Here is an 18,157-nt window from a genome sequence, read left to right as displayed (position 1 = left end):
CCAGGCAGAGGCGAAGGGGATGCTCGCTCCTCCTGAGCAGGAGCAGAGAGAAACGGCATGGCATGTGATAGGCCAGAGCCGTTCGGCGTTGGCCGCAGGATGGGGCTCGAGGTGGTTCGGAAGGTTCCACGGATCAGTGCTGCTCAGCGCCTTTTCATGTGGCAGCGAGCCACATGCAGCAGCATACTGAGGGGAAGGGAGGTGGCCACTTCAGGCTGGAGGCAGTTGGCTCAGGATTCTAGCTGTCCCAGGCTCTGCCGAGCGGCCCAGAATACTGAGAGAATGAACACCTGAGCGCACTGTCGGGGCACACTGGTCGAGAAGCCGTAATCCATGAGAGGGAGCCACAGGAGGGATCAAAGCAAGGGAATGACAGATTTGTGTTTGAGGACCACGGCAGCCATGTAGATTTGAGAGATGGAGACTGGGACAAATACCAAGTTATGCACCTGGCAGTAATGCAAGTGAGATGAAGTCCTAAATGAGGGCCGTGGCAGGAGCTGGGATGAAGCGGAAGAGATGCATTGGGGAGGTGTTTAAAAGGCAAAATAGGACTTGGTGTTGGATTGGATATAGAGAATGAAGGGGAGAGTGGAACCGAGGATGAGAGCATCCAGCAGGAAGAATCCGGGGTGGGGGGGGGTGGCGGGGCAGGATGGACGTGATGCATTCAGTTTTGGATGTGCCACCTTTGAGGTGAGTTGTGAGACGTGCAGGCGGAATCGTCTAATGGATGTCGGTTATGTGTGTGTCTAAATCTTGAGGATGCTTTAGGCATGATGTTTCGTACCGTGAGTGGCTAAGGATGCCAGGCTTCTAAAGCTTCTAAAGCTTCTAAACCTCAATGGGATTAACTGACTTCTTAATTTCAGACCGAGCTCCGCTCCAAAGTTGCTCGGATGTGGATGTGGTCATGTGCCGAGGTCCCAGGAGCACTTGGAACCTGGCATAGCTGGCGGCTGCTGGACTCAGGTGTCAGAGGCCAGCCCTGGAGCAACCCCAGGTGGTGGAAGGCTTTGTCCCACTTTCTCTGCTTTCTGCCTCCATGTCATCTATCAGATGAAATGGCTCTTCTAACTGATCCTTGAGGACTTCAGCAAATTTGTAGCTTGTTCTTTGACTTAAGTGTCGTATGTTCAGCTGTTACCTGATACTGTGTTGATGAATCGACACCATCGCAGGGTACATTGGTGCCTTTGCTGCATTCCCTCCTTCTCTTTGGAGCCACTGTTTCTGAGGCCTTCATCCTCAGAATCACTGAGCTTCCATTCATGCAGTAATAATTTCTCAGTGCCTCCTCTAGTCATTGAGTTTGACTCTCCAAACTCCTTTATCTCTCCACCCTCCAGCTCTTTCAGATTCTGGTACTCGGCAGTTCTCTGAACAGAGCTAGTATTTCTTATCCATTTAGGTACTTCTGCTCCCACATCTGTTATTCACTTAAATGGTGTCTCAACCGTTTTTGGTTTTTATTATTGTCCCCCTAAGAAGACATTTTTTCCTAATTGTGCCCCCACGTATAAAATTTTAATATCGCAGACATGCTGTATATTTGCTTATGTACTATGGCCCTTTGGAGGGACAAACCATTATAATATCTAAGATTCCTTCTCCCTCAAAACCAACTTTTGACCCCCTGGGGAGCACTGTCACCCCCATTTGGAATGCATGCTTTAAACCATGAGGCTTTTACTGTTTTGCGGGCCACAGACCGTCCATTAAAAATATGACATAAACTATGGCCCTTACCCAAGAAAAATACATATATGCTTATATATCCAATATCGTGACACAAAACTTCGAGAAGGTTCATGGATCCCAATCTAAGTATCCCTGCATTAAACCGAATCCCTTAGGAACCCCTAATAGGTCTCGTCCTATTAATCTGTATCTCCCGAGAGTGTTGAAAGGTACCTGGCATATGCAATAATTGTGAAAATGGTAGCAGCTAATGTTTACTGAACTCTGCTGTGTGCCAGGTACTGTACTAAGTGCTTTACATGTATTATCTCAGCCAGTCCTCGTAACAACCCTCCAAGGTTGATTCTGTTCTTAACCCCTTTTTAAGATCAGAAAACTGATATCGTTAGTTGGCCAAAGTCACATGCTAAGAAGCGGTAGATGCAATAATTGAATCAAGAGCTGTCAGAACTTTAGAGCCAAATGCTTAATCACATTATACTATGTTTACTGAATAATACTTGTCGAATGAATGTTTTCTTTTGCTCCACATTTGTGAGATCTTTTTATGCTGTTGCATATATTAAATCTTTTAAAAATTTATATAGTATTCTTTTAAAAATTTATTATATAGTATAGTATGATATAAATGCAACACTATTTGTCCAAGTTTAACCATTCTCTGGTTGATAGATAGTTGAAGTTTTTGAATATTACAAATTAAGCAGCCAAGAAAATACTTGTCTTTTTGTGAGACATATACACTCATTTCTTTGATCAGATCGTATGGGTTTGTAGAAGTTCACTTGACTGCCGAGAATAATACATTTTAGGAGAGCAAGATAAGAGGTAAGGAAACCCGTTAAGAGGCTTTTGTAGTAGCTAAGGAGATGATGATGGCTTAGACTCGGGGATTGGTGGGGGAGCTCGTGAGACGGAGCGGATTCAGAATACATTTTTTGAAAGTAGAGCTGACAAGACCCGCTGATGTAGGGATGAGAGAGAGAAAAGAAACAAAGGTAGCTAACTCCACGATTTTTGGCCTGACCATCTCGGTGAAGAGGGGATCCAGGAAGACCTGGATCAGAGGTTCGTTTATGGTTCTGTTAAGTTCGAGATGTTTATTACCTGTCCATGTGGTGACGTTGAATTGACAGGTGGAGATTTTCACGATAGGCTTGGGGGAAAGGTCTGGACTGGAGATACAAATGCGGGACACGTCGGCAGGTAGACCGCATTAAAGTCATGAGATTACCTGCGGTGACCAAGGAGAGAGTAGGTGGGAGAGGGGAAGGGCCCAGGACTGAGCCCCTGGGAACTCTGATGTTAATGGACCCGGCAAAGGGGACTGTGAAAGAGCAGAGGATGAGGTGCATGGGGTCCCGGTACCTGGGAACAACAATGACATCTTTCCTCGGAACTTAGAAAAATACCGGCTTTCTCTCTAAGAATAGAGATTTCTATTTTAGCAATTAATGGATCAGTGGAGAATATGCAAAGTCACCTGAAAGAGAAGATATGGCCCCCTGCCAGCAAGACTTGGCTATAACCTAATTGAAAGCATTAACATAAATAAAGAAGGTGTCAACCTTGAAGAAGGTTGGCAGTGAAAGCCTAGTAAAGGAAGAGTCCTTGAGATCCACGTGGGCACAGCTGTCCCAAGTACCAGACTTGGAAAGAAGGCTTTAGCCAACGGAGTGAGAGCGGTCCAGCTGTGCCTGTGACAACACCCCTGGCCCACAGCACAGAGATGGGGGTGGAGGACTGTGGCCAAGAAAAGTTTTCTGATCCCATTGGCACCACTCCTTACTGGGAATGGCCAGATGCGAACACTCTTGTTCAGTTATGTCACTGTGCATTTATACGTTGACATTATCGTTCTGGTTTGGCTTAAGGGAGAGGATGTCCTGGACGTGCAGACGTGGTTTTTATTCACCCTGAGTGACGGTTAAATTTCTCGTGGTAAATTAATACGTATTATGCCTTTATATTTCAGTAAGTTGTAAACTTTGTTGGCACAAAGAGTGTTTCTAAGATATGGCTTTGGACTCTGCGAAACCCAGGTCCACACCCTTGTCAGTGATAAATTCAGTACCGAGATGCCACCTGTGAGGTCCCTTGGGACATAGCCAGCCAGTCCTCTCCATGTAGAGTACCCCAGTACTCTGAAACCTCCACATTTAGCAAAGCAGAATCACACACTATTAGATCTGAAATGGATCTGATACAGCTTCTAGTCCAGGCCCCCCTCCCCCCCATTTTCCAAATGAGACAACAGAGCTTCAGAGAGGCAGAGAACTTGATCGAAAGCCCATAGCTTGTTAGAAGTAAGGATCCAGGTTAGAGCCCCTGGTCAGTGCTCTGTCCAGAATATTCTAAGACCTTACCTGGAATAGGCAGACACATTCAGTACGTACATCCCCAAACCGCCACACAGCCCCTCACCCCTGGAGCAGGGATGGTCAGTGAGTGGTATGTGTGGCTTGGATCTCTGAGCCCAGGTTTTTGGTACAGGATAAAAGAAGAAAGAACTGAAACCAATTCACTCCTTTCAAGAAAGTGGGGAAGGGTATTGAGGGAGTCCCTCTTTTAGTCCTGGGCCTGTGAAACTCAGCCTCTCCAGGACTCACCTCTGCTGCCGACCAGGTGGAGGACTGGAGGGCTGCGCCGTGAATTAATAATCTGGACTGTTTCTGGAAAGAGGTGGGCGAGATCCAGGAGTCTCCACCTCTGGCAGCTCGGGACAGAAACCACACCTTGTTATTCCCGCTTTCTCTAAAATAGCCAGGTAAACATGTAGTCTGAGCACTCCGAATCTGGGAGAAGGCTGCCGGGAGCGGTGGAGACGGGGAAGGGAGGTGCCTGAAGGTAGCCAGAGCCCCTAAAATATGTGGGTCCCGCCATTCTGGGCCTGGGGTGCTAAGGAGGGGGCTGCCTCATTCACCCCTTCCCATTCTGTCTTCCCACTGGTCTCCCTGAGATCACCATTTCCGTGGTTCCTTTCATTTTCCGCTAGGAAGGGGCTGGAAAGGGTTGCGTGTCGTCTCCAGCTGTCCCTGTGACAATCCCCCAGCCTTTCATCATTTCTCCCTGGTGCCGAGTCCCTTTTTCCTTCTGCCCGCCCCCCCCCAACAATGGTCTCTCCCGGTGCTCGATGCTCGGCGGCGCCGGGGTGGGGGGGCGGAGGCGGGGCTGGAGCGTGTTGGGGGGTCAGGTCTGCATTGCCGCTTCCCCGGGTACCCGGAGCAGTCCCCGCTGCCGTCTGCGCCACAGCCGGGACCCCCGCCCTCACCCAGGACTCCCACACCCAGGGGACCCAGCCCAGGTGAGACTCTTCGCTCAGTCCTTCAGGGCCGCCCGCCTGGGGCAGAAGCATCCTTGCCTTGCAGCCATTTTATCCTCCGATGCTTGGCTGCTGGGGAGGGTGACCGTCCTCGCTCTAGGGGTGAGGGGTTGGGTGGTGGTTTGAATGGACATTTATTTCAGTTGCTGTGCTGATTTAAAAAAATATATCTGTGTGTGTGTGTGTGTGTGTGTTGTGTGTGTGTGTGTGTGTACACAGAGAGAGAGGTGTTTTTCTCTGCCTTAGCCAAGTCCCTCACTATGTCCTCCCCTCAGACATTGACGGGGTGGTGGTGGGGTTTTTAGGTGGAACAGGGGTCACTCAAACTCCAGTCCCCTCCTCACCTTGGCGACCCCCCCACCCCCACCCCAAAGGAATGATAAATGACCTTGGCTGGGGCCAGAGAGCGGATGCCGCCTCGGTCGGCTGGACTGGACTTGGGGTGGGGGTGGGGGGGCAGTGGAGGAAGGGCAGGTGAAGGAGGGCGGGCAGGCGGAGGAAGGGTGGAAATGTTGGGGCGAGATGGTGAACCCGCAAAGCCCCGGGGCTGGGCACGGATGACCGGCTGGCGGCAGCTGCTCCGGGAGCTGGCGGATCGGGCGCTGACCATGGGCCCTTGTCCGGCCGCAGGACCAAGGGCGAGGGGAGGCGCGGAGAATCAGTTCAGCCTGTTATAGGGGCTCGTCCCTCACAGCCGAGCAGAGGCGGGATGCGGGCGGGGGTCGCCGCAGACACTGGTAGGGGCGTCGTTATGCCTGTGCGTGTGGACGTCTCTTCCTGCGTCCCTGCCTCTTCGCCTGCTGTGTTCCTCCATGTGCCCTCTCAGCTGACACCGTGTTTCTCCCGGGCAGGATGCTGGGAGGGGAGGTGCAGGCTTGGCTGTCCTGGGGTGGGGGCTGAGGCTCAATCGCCCAGCCTAACAGGGAGGAGTGCTCCAGCACCTCCTCCCTCATGCCGCCCCATCTCCTCCTCCACGAATGTTTTGATAAGTGAGTGCTTCTTAATGACCTTGTCACCTGGGCTAGGGTGGACTGGGGAATCTGGGTGGCTCCCGAAGTCAGGAGCTTTGATTGGAGGTGGGGGGCTTCTGGATCCTCCTCTTATCCGGGGATGAGTGAGTTGTCCTAAAGGCAGCATTTGCTCAGGAGTCCCCGGTCCCCCACTCCTCTGCCAAGCATCTCCTGGGTACATTCTTCTGGTCAGGTGAAGCTCGCCTACCTTAAAGGGCTGTGTAATCTCGAATCTTGTCTCCTGCAGCCTCCACCTCTCCAAGTCTTTCTCTCCCACAGGCTTAGCCACCCTGTGCTGCTTTTGGGGCTAAAAATAGCAACACTTTCTCACCAGCTCAAAGAATTTGTCTTCTTTCCTTCCTGACCTCCTGGGCTCGTTGGCCCTGGGGGAGCTGGCTGTTGAGCCATCATATCCTGCTGTGGCTCTGGGGGGGCCTTCTCTCCCCTGCTTGTCCCCTCAGGGGTAAACAGTGCTAACAAACACAGGATATGGCTCGGGGTGGCCCGTCTGCCTCCTTCAGGGTTTGAGGGGGAGATCCGAGCTGGGAAAGAAAGAACAGGCGAGCAAATTGCCACGCAGTGAGGGGATTCTACAGTTCCCTCTCTTTCATGGAGGATGATTTGAACCCTGATTCACAAAGAAAAGAAGGTGACATAGGGGTCAGAGGTTCTGGTCTTCCCTGTCCACTGCTCACGTCTGTCCTGAGGGAGTGAGGCTTACTTGCCAGGGCTTCTCTCTGAATCACATAGCATTACTTACCCCCTTCTCCCAGTGACTATATGCGCGTGCGTGCGTGCGTGTGCGTGTGCGTGTGTGTATGTGTGACATTTTTAATGAAGGCCTTGGATGGGTGGGAGCAGAAGGAGGCAGGATATTTTTAGGGGAATGATCTCTCATAAGAATCTTGTCCTGCTTCTTCTGCTTTTATGAAGGAAGTGGGGGTTCTCCTATGCTTCCCTCTGGAGGATGTCTCTTTTTGGGGGGGAGGCTCAAGGCCCCCTTCATTCTATGCCAGCCTCCTACGCAATGCAGTATTTGTGGGCTTCCTTCTCCTTGACTCCTGGAGGAGCAGAAAGGATTAAGGGGGTTTAGGAAGGGAGGCCCTGGAGGAATGAAGTGGGACTATAGGCCCTTGGACCCGCACCCCCCATGCTGGCAGCGTATGTTTATTCGGTGATCTCCATTCCCACCCCCACTAGTGAAAAGGGGCCCACGTGTGACGTCCTGAAGGGAGGTGGCAGCAGCCAGTCATCGCCTTTTTCGTAGCTTTTGATCTGCCCTCTTCCCCATGCCCTCTGGTTCCAGGTCCTGCTTTTCCTGAGTTTTCCTTGTTTGTCCGGCCGTAGACAAGGTGGGCCCAGATGCTGAAATTAGTTTGAACACAGACAGGTGGGCCTTGGGACTCTTTTTTGGGAGGACACTGGGCATCCGAGTATGCTCCACTGCTTTTTTTCTTGCTGTTTCCTGCTCCTTTCATGTTTGTCAATCACAGAGGAAAGACGGAAACTCATATTTATAGAATATCTACTGTGAGGTCGAATCGGAGAAATAGAGATTATTATCCCCAATTTAAATTTAAGGGTACTGAGGTGTAGGGAAGTCGAGTAACCTGCCGAAGATCAGTTGTTTGTAAGTAAATAGCAGAGCTGGGATTTCAAGTTAGGTTGCATAACTGTTGTGTGCTTTGCACCGAACCAGCTTCTCCTTCCCAGTGTCCCTCTCTGCCACTCACCCAGAAGTGGCTTTTGTTCTGGGGTCTTGTGAGGGAGTAGATGGCATCTCGCTATATTGTCAGCACGAGGGTCATAACTAATGTCTATTCATCGCTTTTTACATGCCAGGAACTATGGCAAGGAGCTTACTTTTCACTTCTTAAGTAAGAGGAAACGGAGGTTTGGATGTGCAGAGACGTGCCCGTGGTCCCTTAGCTCTAGTAAGTGCTGAAGCAGGAGCTCTGTGGCGGTGATCGTGACTCGGGAGCACATCTCATGAGTGTAGTCTCCAAGGTCAAAGTAAAGGGGTTTGTGCTGAATGACCCGCAGTTGGCGTCGACAGTCAACCATTTTTTACTGGCTGTAGGCGTGAAGCAAGGAGACCGTCCCTATGCCGTGTGACACAGGTGGGCTCCGGGTTGACAGGAGCTCTGTATCGGCCTTCTTCGCCAACCGAGGCCTCACAACCTCCTCTATCTCCCTCTTATTTTTTCTAGATCTCCAGAGTGCCTGGAAGAGAAGTAGGCGGCCTTTCCTGAGTTATCCTGGCTCCCCAGCTTAGCCCCACCGGAGCTGGCTCCCCCTCCTTGTCCCATTCCCCTATCCCCCCTCTCCCTTCCCTGTGTACCCAAATGAACTGGGCGTAGGCCAAACTCCTCTCCCTCCTTTCTTCTCCCAGACACTCGCTGGCCAGGCCCCATTTTCTGCTATTCTGTGCCCAAAGATACCCTAACACACTTCACCTGCGTAACTGGGGGAAGGGTCTTTCTGAGTCCACGAGTCCTAGAGCAAAGGCCGATAAGGAGCAGGGGGAGGGGCGATCTGGTGACGTGCTCCCCAAGCCCCGTCATGGAGGAAGGCTTCAGAGACCGGGCAGCTTTCATCCGCGGGGCCAAAGACATCGCCAAGGAAGTGAAAAAGCACGCGGCCAAGAAGGTGGTGAAGGGCCTGGACCGCGTCCAGGACGAATATTCCCGAAGATCCTACTCCCGCTTTGAGGAGGATGATGACGATGATGACTTCCCTGCCCCTGCTGACGGCTATTACCGTGGGGAGGGGACCCAGGACGAGGAGGAAGGTGGCGCATCCAGTGATGCCACCGAGGGCCACGATGAAGAGGATGAGATCTACGAAGGGGAATACCAGGGCATCCCCCGGGCAGAGTCTGGGGGCAAAGGCGAGCGGATGGCAGATGGGGCACCCCTGGCTGGTGTGAGGGGGGGCTTGGGCGATGGGGAGGGCCCCGCTGGGGGCCGGGGGGAGGCACAGCGGAGGAAAGAGCGGGAAGAACTGGCCCAGCAGTACGAAGCCATCCTCCGGGAATGTGGCCACGGCCGCTTCCAGTGGACGCTCTACTTCGTGCTTGGCCTGGCGCTGATGGCTGATGGCGTCGAGGTCTTCGTGGTGGGCTTCGTGCTGCCCAGCGCTGAGAAAGACATGTGCCTGTCTGACTCCAACAAAGGCATGCTGGGTAAGACACATCCGGGGCACCCCAACCCCGCCTTGCCCCAAACACCCCCGACTCCTGAGAACTGTTCTCACTACTGGGAGTCCCAGCGCCCTCCTCTCAAGATGTCCCCAGAGGGCACAAGGTCCTTTGCACTCTGCCCTCGCACACCCTCCTCTGGGGGAGGACAGTGGGCTGGGGCTTCGGCCGGGGATGGGGTGGCGGTCTGTTTAGTTCTGCAGGGGGTGGCCATGGCGTGAGAGGCCCCATTTAATGTTTCTTCAGAGCCTCCTCTCCTGTTAGCCTGCTCCCTTTCCCTGACTGGGCACACAGGAAGTCAGGATGCAAACTCCCTAAGTGACATGGGAAGGGTCGATTTGGGGTGATGCGGCTAGGGAAACAATCCTGGGTCTGCCTGCAGCCAGAGGAGCTGGTCACACATGCTTCGGTCAGCCTTGGGAGTGCTCAGGGGCTGGCGAGTGGTCTCCGATGGCCCTGCTAGATGGGGAACCTGAAGGGGGAACCCCTAGACTCATTCAGAAAGGATCTCAGCCTCGCTGTGCCACTACGTTGCCATCAGATCTTGGGCAGGTCCCTTCTCCCTGGGACTTGGCTCGAGCATAGGTAAAGTGCAGGAGGAGATGGTTTTAAAGGTTACTTCCAACTCTGAAGTTACGAAGGAAGTAAGGTACAGGAGCACTTATGACCGGGAGTGTTGGAGCTGCAGGGAGTGAGGACGGACTTTGTGGGGGGGATTTCCTGGGAGGAGTGAGGGACTTTCCTGGGGAACACGAGAGACACCTGCTGCTCTGAGAGCATCAAGGCGGTGGCCGGAAGTAGGGGGGCGTGGCTAGAGGGGACCCTGGGAGAGTCTGGGAACCTAGGCAGATCCATTCCTCGTTCCAGGCAAGCCAGAAGCGGGGGTGTTGTATTTGCGTGTGTTTGTGTGTGACAGACAACAAGGGCGTGAGAAAGGAGGAGAGAAAGTGAGCGTTCTGGGGTTCTCCCACGTCTGGATTCCCGCCTTCGAACCCCCGGCCTGCAGGATGGCCTTCCCTGTTCGCTCACACAGTTCAGCGTCTCTCGCTTTCTCTCATCTCCGGGTGGACGTAGCTTCTAGAAGTCCTGCGGGTCCTCGGTTCATTCTGTTGCACTTCAGCTCATTTCATGGTCAGCGAGTGGGAGACGTGGTGTCTGCTCACCCCGCTCCTGCCTCTTTTCCTCCTCGCAGGCCTCATCGTCTACCTGGGCATGATGGTGGGAGCCTTCCTCTGGGGCGGGCTGGCCGACCGGCTGGGCCGGAGACAGTGTCTGCTCATCTCGCTCTCAGTGAACAGCATCTTTGCCTTTTTCTCATCCTTCGTCCAGGGTTATGGCACTTTCCTCTTCTGCCGCCTGCTTTCTGGGGTCGGGTGAGTGTCCTCCTCCTCAGCCTCCGGAGGGCAGGACTGTGCCTTGGTCCCTGCTGTATCTCTAGGGCCCAGCACAGTGCCAGACACACCAGATGTACTTCGAGTATCTCTGAGTTGAATGAATGGATCCCTTTCTCCTCTTGCCATCTCAGGCCAGCTGCTTCCTGTCCTGGACCTGTCTCCTGCCTGTCCACACAGCCATTCCAGAAATGTCTGGTCCACCCTACCCTTTAGTTCCATAATGAGGCTGGCTCCACGAAGAGGCCTTGAGGGTCTCAGCCTCACGCCCGGGCACCCGTGGACCGTTGAGTCATCCCCTTCCCAGAGAATACATAGATATTTCCTGCATTCGACAACAGACCCTGTGAATACCCACGGCTGCCCGAAGTCTGAGCTCGCACGCACACCGACACTTCTCCCTGCACGCACGCCCTTGGCCTCCGAGCTCTCTGGCCTGCTCCCGCACGCCTGTCCTCAGACTGTTCTTTGCCCATCTTATTATTTTTGGGGTGGGGGGAGGTGGTTCCCTTTCTTTGTAATTATCCTCCCTCTCTTCCAGCTCTGTGGTATCAATGTTCGTTCCTTCTTTTTCCCTGAGACCTGCCTGCCTGGTTCCCACGGTCCCCAGGATGGGTGCTCGATGGCTAGTCATGAATTTGTAGGGCACTAAGTGTGAGAACCAGTCTCTTCTAAAAGGTCTGGAAGATGAAAGGGACTTGGGCACCCAGAGCAGTGGGGCAGGGGATCCGGAATACGGTGGCTTTCCAATGCTGAATTCTTGCGTGCCCTCCAGGATTGGAGGGTCCATCCCCATTGTCTTCTCCTATTTCTCGGAGTTTCTGGCCCAGGAGAAGCGTGGGGAGCATTTGAGCTGGCTCTGCATGTTCTGGATGATTGGCGGGGTGTACGCAGCTGCTATGGCCTGGGCCATCATCCCCCACTATGGTAAGCAGCCCCTAGGGAATGCACCCCAGACTATCTCCCTCCTCTCCTGTGCTCCCTGTGGTGGGGACCCCCAACCAGTGGCCTCTCTGCTGACTCTGTGACTGCCCCCGCCAGGGTGGAGCTTTCAGATGGGGTCCGCTTATCAGTTTCACAGCTGGAGGGTCTTCGTCCTCGTCTGCGCCTTTCCATCCGTGTTTGCCATTGGGGCTTTGACCACACAGCCTGAGAGTCCCCGCTTCTTCCTGGAGGTGACTGGGCAGCTGAGCTGCAGGGGTGGGGATGGGGTCAGCAAGGGCTCCTGTGTTCCAGCACCACTGTGGCTTTGGTTTGATCCTACATGGCTGCCTTCCTCCCTCCCAGGGTCCATTCTCTGTGGGACTTTATCTCCCTTCCTTTGTTAGACTGTATCTCCAGAAGGGTCCTGGTGGGTGGAGAAGCGAGGGGACCTGCTCAACTATGGGTGGCTTAACATTTTACAGGCGGGGCCTTGGCCCTGGCCCCCCAACTATAACTTGGTGCAGCAGGTTAAGGTCCTGCCCCTTCTCTGCCTACATGCTTGCCCATCGTCATCACTTGCCTTGTTTTGAATTTTCTCTTCCATTGGACCAGGGGATCCCTAGGAACTATGCTTGTATCTCCTCCCACTCCTGCCCACGTCTGATGACATTTTGCTGTGTCTCCACTTGGGGCTCTTTCTGAGTGGGTGATGGGTGTGCCCATAGGTCAGGGGTCAGGGGCGGGAGCCTTTGTGTGCCCCGCAACTCCAGAAGCCAGGGTGGAAGGTGGGGCTGTAAGCCTGGCTCCGGGGACGGCTGACCTGGCTGTGGGCTCTGTCTGGCTCTAGAACGGGAAGCACGATGAAGCCTGGATGGTGCTGAAGCGAGTTCATGACACCAACATGCGAGCCAAGGGACACCCCGAGCGCGTCTTCTCGGTAAGCCACGGCCCTTCCCCCAGTGCTCCAAGCTGCTGCACCCCAACTCCACCTGGCCCCTCTCTGGATACCCCCTGAGAGATTTCCAGGCGTCCCAAGCATACTCTCCATCCACGCCATCTCTCCTGGTGTCCTGCACACCTGCCTCCCATTTTGCTGCTGCAGGAGAAACTGAGGCACATGGAAAGGGTTGGGAAAAAAGGACTAGGTGACTGCTCACCACTTCTCTTGACCCCAGGTAACCCATATTAAGACGATTCATCAGGAGGATGAGCTGATTGAGATCCAGTCAGACACAGGGACCTGGTACCAGCGCTGGGGTGTCCGGGCCTTGAGCCTGGGGGGGCAGGTAATGGTGGATTAAATGGCGGAGAGAGAGAAGGGAGTAGGGGAGGGGGAGAGGAAGGCAAGCTCGAGCCCGATGTGGGGGTCATGGGTGAACTGAGGAGGAGGTAGGGCAGAAGCGTGGGGGTCCGGGGAGCTAGGAGTTAGTGCAGCCACTGTCTGACTTTGCTCTTCTGCTTAGGTTTGGGGAAATTTCCTCTCCTGTTTTGGTCCAGAATATCGACGCATCACTCTGATGATGATGGGTGTGTGGTTCACCATGTCCTTCAGGTGAGGAGTGGGTGGGGTGGGTGGTACGTGGTGGACGGGATGCTGTGTGGGTTGGCAGAGAAGGGGAGAAAATGAAAATGCAGGGTGCGAATAATGAGAAAAGGAGCTGTTCGGGCCCCTCTCTGATCCTGCACCTGGCACTCTACTCCATTCATTCTCCCAGCAAACCCTCTTCCAGCCCGAACAGGATTAAATTTCTCTCCTGTGCCACGTACTGAGCCAGGCCGAAGGTGACGTGGCCCCAGTCCTCACGGAGTTTACATCTCGGGCAGGGAGCTAGATGAAACTAGCTGTAAAGCAGTGTGACAGGCGCCACGTAGGGCAGCACAAAGTGCTCTGGGAGCACGGGCCGGGAGTGGGGGCTTCCCAGCCCAGATTTGGGGTGGGGATCTGAATCCCAAAGGATGAATGGGAGTTAAGCTGAGGGGCGATGGGGAGGCTGCTGTAGGCAGAGGGAAGAGCAAACGCCTGGGAGATACGAGTTCGGTGGGAGGGTTAGAAGAACCACAGCAGAGGGTGGGGGGAGGAGTGGTGAGAAATGAGGCTGGGGCGGGGAGCAAGGTGCTGACATGGTCTGGTCCTTGATTTCCCCCTCATTCTGGACTGGCCGGTTCCGGTCCCTGAGCCCTGCCTGATTCCATCACCCTTGACTCTTCAGCTACTATGGCCTGACTGTCTGGTTTCCTGACATGATCCGCCACCTCCAGGCGGTGGACTACGCGGCCCGCACCAAAGTGTTCCCTGGGGAGCGTGTAGAGCACGTGACTTTTAACTTCACCCTGGAGAATCAGATCCACCGAGGGGGACAGTACTTCAACGACAAGTATGTGGGGGCCTTTATACTCCATTCTCCCCCTGTCCCTTAACACCCCTTGCCTCTTTTCTGAGTCTGGGAGCTTTGAGACAATGGGTCTTGGGGCAAAGACCTGGTGTCTCTCTTCAGTGCCACAGCTTCCCATTACTTCACTAAGGGGTTGAGCCTTGGAGGAGGGCACGAGGATGGGGGGCAGTGCCCCTCATCATCCTGGCCTTCCAGGTTCATCGGGCTGCGCCTGAAGTCAGTGTCCTTTGAGGATTCCCTGTTCGAGGAGTGTTATTTTGAGGATGTCACATCCAGCAACACGTTTTTCCGCAACTGCACATTCATCAACAGCGTGTTCTATAACACTGGTAAGGCTGAGTGGCTGGTGGCCGTCAGGCCAAAGGGCTGGGTGGACAGTGGACCTCGCGGTCCCTCGCTCAGGGTTCTCGAGCTCAGCTCCCTGGAGCCTGGGAGGAAGGTGGTATGGGGCCTACTAGCTGCTACCGATAAGCCCAAAAATCTAATGGAAATTGAACACTTTCTTGTGGTAGACTATCTGACAAAAATATCAAGTTTCTTTGCCCAGCATTAAAACAACTCGATGCAGTGGTATTCAGGCACGGTTGAAGAGGGTAAAATCATTCAAAACAGGGTCTTTTGGGAAAAAGAAAAACAATAAAAGGAATATTTGGTGGGGAAAAGGTTGGGAATCATTGCTTTAATCTAATTCTTTATCAGTGATTCCCAAACTATATGCACATGGCATTAGTGGGGGGGGCTTTCCCACCTCTACATGGCGTACCAGGTGAGCTTTTCCCACCTTGCAGGAAAAAGTAATGGATAGGATTTCTAATGATTTTAATTTTTCCTACACCATGGCACTGCTACTGCTTATCGCCAGCATGGAGGACTAAAAAAATGACCAGGAAATAGACTATTAAGGAGAAAACTTGGCAAAAGCCAGTCACACCGTTTCAGTCGATAGACTATGGACATTTTCTGCTGTAAAGATTCCTAGCTCCTGTGGTGATGTTTAATAATCTGATGTTTTGCAATAAGTTCCATGAACGGATTCGAGAGCCCCCAATGCTAAACCCCACAAAGGCAGAGCCCTGAGCCCTAAGCGGTAGCAGCCTCTGTCTCTCATTCGACATGACTGCCTGCCTGTCTTGGCCTTCACCCCAGACCTGTTTGAGTACAAGTTTGTGAACAGCCGTCTGGTGAATAGCACATTCCTGCACAACAAGGAGGGCTGCCCACTAGATGTGACAGGGACGGGAGAAGGCGCCTACATGGTATACTTCGTCAGCTTCTTGGGGACGCTGGCTGTGCTTCCTGGGAATATCGTGTCCGCCCTGCTCATGGACAAGATTGGCCGGCTCCGAATGCTTGGTAAGGGGAGAGGCTGGGGGGTGGTGTCAGAACTGGGATTGGGGGGCCAGGGCCAGGGGGAGCAGTCAACAGGTTTCTCACCTTGCCTGTGGAAGAGCTTAGCCAGAGAAGCATTTCTCTCTCACATCTCCTGCTTATGGGCTGGCAGCAAGATGGGGGTGGGGCCTGGCCTGGAAGCTTCTCTGGGGGGCGAGGGAGGTAGCGGCATAGCAAGTGGTTCAGGGCACAGGCTTTGAGGTTATGGGCTTTGACTCTCAGCTCCACCACGGACCTTGGGCAAGTTCCGTAACCTCGTGAGCCCAGGTGTCTCATGTGGAATAGGGGGGTGATGCTAGAACCTGCCTCGTAGTGACAGAACCTGCCTCATAGAGCTCGATGGGGCGGGAGTCCAAAGGAGGACCCTGACCCCGGCGCTCCGGTGACCAGGTTCTTGTCTTATGGCATGAGAAAGAATTCAAGGACACGACAGACAGCAGGCAGGAAAGCGCAAGTTTTAGTAAAGCGGAAGTACACATTTAAGAGAAAAGTGTGGGCAGCCCAGAGAGAGTCTGCCCAGCCGCGTGGGCAGGTCGGAGTGTCCCGAGGCCATCTAGCCCGCCTCCCATCTGGGCTTGTTTCCGTGCCACCTGGAGGGGATGAGGTGGCCCGAGGCCATCTGTCTTCATCTGTCTTGTCTCCTGGCCTTGGCTTGTTTCTCATGCTGGGGTCTCAAACTTGAAATCAAAACAAGAAGAGAGGGCTGAGTGAGGGACCGAGGAAAAATTCTAGAGCTGCATCCTGGAGGATAGGGGGACCTTCCCTAGGCTGCCTCTCCTGCTTCAATAGGGTTGATGCATTCGATCAGTGATGTATTAGATCCAGTTGCTTGGCCCACAGCTGGCATCGAAGAAGTGGTCGGTACTGACATTAAGAGGAAAATCAGAAGGGAGGCTGGGGATGAGTGAAAAGCTTTCCTTTTTGGGTACCTTGGGAAAAAGTCTCATCCTGGGCTGCCCTTAGTGCCAGTTGATGGGTCAGGGTGGGTGGCGATGGCCTGGCTCACGCCGCTCTCTTCTTTCCTGCCTCTAGCTGGCTCCAGCGTGATGTCCTGTGTCTCCTGCTTCTTCCTGTCTTTTGGGAACAGTGAGTCAGCCATGATCGCTCTGCTCTGCCTTTTTGGGGGGGTCAGCATTGCATCCTGGAACGCGCTGGACGTGTTGACTGTCGAACTCTACCCCTCGGACAAGAGGTAGTTGGAGTGTGGTGGGGGCAGGGCAGCTGGTCGAGAGGGCAGGGGACAAGCGGGGCGAGGAAGTGGGGCTGAATGGGACAAGCATCTTCGGGGAGAGAAGGGTACACGTTCCCACTGAGTTTCTCCTCTAAAAGCTGGTAGCTTTTGTATTCACTCCTTGAAGTCTTAACTATTAATCCGATTTTTTGGTCTCCTTTTCCCCGGCCTCCCGATTTATCTATATTCCCCGGTGCGCATCCCTCACCTCTCCGAACTCTGCCCTTCCTCCCCCCCTCGGACACGGCCCCCCGTCTCTCACTTCTGCTTCCCCGCCCTTCCCCTACAAACCCTCCCATGCCTCCTCCTCGTCTGCCTCCTGGGCTGACCCACCTGTGCTGCGCTGGGGGACCCCTGGACAGGACCACAGCCTTCGGCTTCTTGAATGCCCTGTGTAAGCTGGCAGCGGTGCTGGGGATCAGCATCTTCACGTCCTTTGTGGGAATCACCAAGGCTGCCCCCATCCTCTTCGCCTCGGCTGCCCTCGCCCTCGGTAGCTCTCTGGCCCTGAAGCTGCCTGAGACCCGGGGGCAGGTGCTGCAGTGAGGACGTGTTTGGGGCTTCGGGGGTGGCAGGCACACTGTGAGACCAACGACTCCTTCTCCCCTTGCCCTGCCCTGCCATCCTGGCCCCCAGAAACCCTCACTCTCCATGTGTTTGGCGTCTTAGCCATTGTGTGTGTGTGTGTGTGTGTGTGTGTATGTGTGTGTAAGGCATGCCACACATCGGCAGGACTCGTGAGGGCGGGTCAGGGAAAGCTCCTCATCCCGGTTTTGGATGCAGCTCTTACTCCCACCTCCTACCAATTCCCTGACTTGCACAAGAGAAGGTTTGGCCCCCCCCCTCTCTTCCCCGCCCCCCGTGTTCGTGAGGGACCATCGCCTTTTCTGGCTCCAGGCCCTCCAGCGCAGGCTGCCTGCCTTCCCCCTCATTCCCTCTGCCTAGGCCCTGGTGAAACCACGGGCTTGTGGTTATGTCGGGGGCTGGGGCTTGGTGTAGACCACGGACCAAAAGAACTGAGAGTCGGAAGGGCCTCGGGCGCCTTCTCGCACCTCCTGTTGGATGCTGGGGGAGCAGCAATAAACCTCAGCCCCTTGGCCTTCACTTCCCTTTCAATTTGGGCTATAACAAGCCTGAATTCTATGAAATTAGCTTTCTGACTCTTATTTATTTATATATTAAGTTCTGAGGCAGCTCAGCAGGACTGTGTGTGTGTGTGTGTGTGTGTGACTGTGTGTGTGACGGTGTGTGTGTTTCATGGGCAGGGGCAATACCATGTCCTAAAATGCAAAGGCGGTAAGCCCTCAGGACACACACACAACCCTGCCCCCCAGAGTACCACCAGGATGGTGTTTCTGTGCCAGGCCTGGGAGGAGGAGCCCCGGGCCTAGCCGGGCTGGATTGGGTCCCACAGCCGAGGGCGGTCTGAAGGCACCTCCCCTCCAATCAGCAGCACAGGCCTCCACTCAGTCAGCACAGCCGCCCTCCCACCCCCGGCCTGGCCCCTCACAGGCAGGAGAGCAGGGGAGGGGGAGCAACCAGGCACATGGTCAAACCAGCAGATCACAAAGCACAAGGAGCTGGAACAGGGGCAGGG

At 54.1% G+C, this 18,157-nt stretch overlaps 1 protein-coding gene and 1 long non-coding RNA gene across 5 annotated transcripts in view; one reads left to right on the top strand and one right to left on the bottom strand.

The window, feature by feature from the left end:
- The first annotated feature begins 4,859 nt into the window (after positions 1-4,859).
- The window catches only part of SV2A (synaptic vesicle glycoprotein 2A), a 17,467-nt gene continuing 4,169 nt past the window's right edge, over positions 4,860-18,157 (top strand). The window contains exons 1-14 of one of the 4 annotated variants that reach the window (XM_039841453.1): positions 4,860-5,005; positions 7,340-7,385; positions 8,244-9,217; positions 10,425-10,605; positions 11,399-11,550; positions 11,665-11,798; positions 12,395-12,484; positions 12,723-12,833; positions 13,011-13,099; positions 13,758-13,922; positions 14,136-14,269; positions 15,087-15,293; positions 16,362-16,521; positions 16,923-17,106. In XM_039841453.1, the coding sequence (XP_039697387.1) occupies positions 8,596-9,217; positions 10,425-10,605; positions 11,399-11,550; positions 11,665-11,798; positions 12,395-12,484; positions 12,723-12,833; positions 13,011-13,099; positions 13,758-13,922; positions 14,136-14,269; positions 15,087-15,293; positions 16,362-16,521; positions 16,923-17,106 (2,229 nt within the window). In that variant the 5' untranslated portion in view covers positions 4,860-5,005; positions 7,340-7,385; positions 8,244-8,595. Of the gene's footprint in view, positions 5,006-7,339; positions 7,424-8,243; positions 9,218-10,424; positions 10,606-11,398; positions 11,551-11,664; positions 11,799-12,394; positions 12,485-12,722; positions 12,834-13,010; positions 13,100-13,757; positions 13,923-14,135; positions 14,270-15,086; positions 15,294-16,361; positions 16,522-16,922; positions 17,265-18,157 lie in introns of those variants that run through there. The other 3 variants (XM_039841452.1, XM_039841454.1, XM_039841455.1) reach the window with 3 other exon arrangements.
- Positions 15,766-16,364, bottom strand: LOC120585187 (uncharacterized). Its single transcript, XR_005648268.1, has 2 exons — positions 16,259-16,364; positions 15,766-16,006 (listed from the first exon to the last, which is right to left on the bottom strand). It is a non-coding gene; the product is annotated as an uncharacterized LOC120585187 (long non-coding RNA).

The sequence above is a fragment of the Pteropus medius genome, unplaced genomic scaffold (genome assembly GCF_902729225.1).
Source record: "Pteropus medius unplaced genomic scaffold, Ma_sr-lr_union100, whole genome shotgun sequence".
Taxonomy (NCBI): domain Eukaryota; kingdom Metazoa; phylum Chordata; class Mammalia; order Chiroptera; family Pteropodidae; genus Pteropus; species Pteropus medius.
The sequence above is the reverse complement of the archived record's forward strand: the minus strand, read 5'-3'. Positions and strand labels throughout refer to the sequence as shown.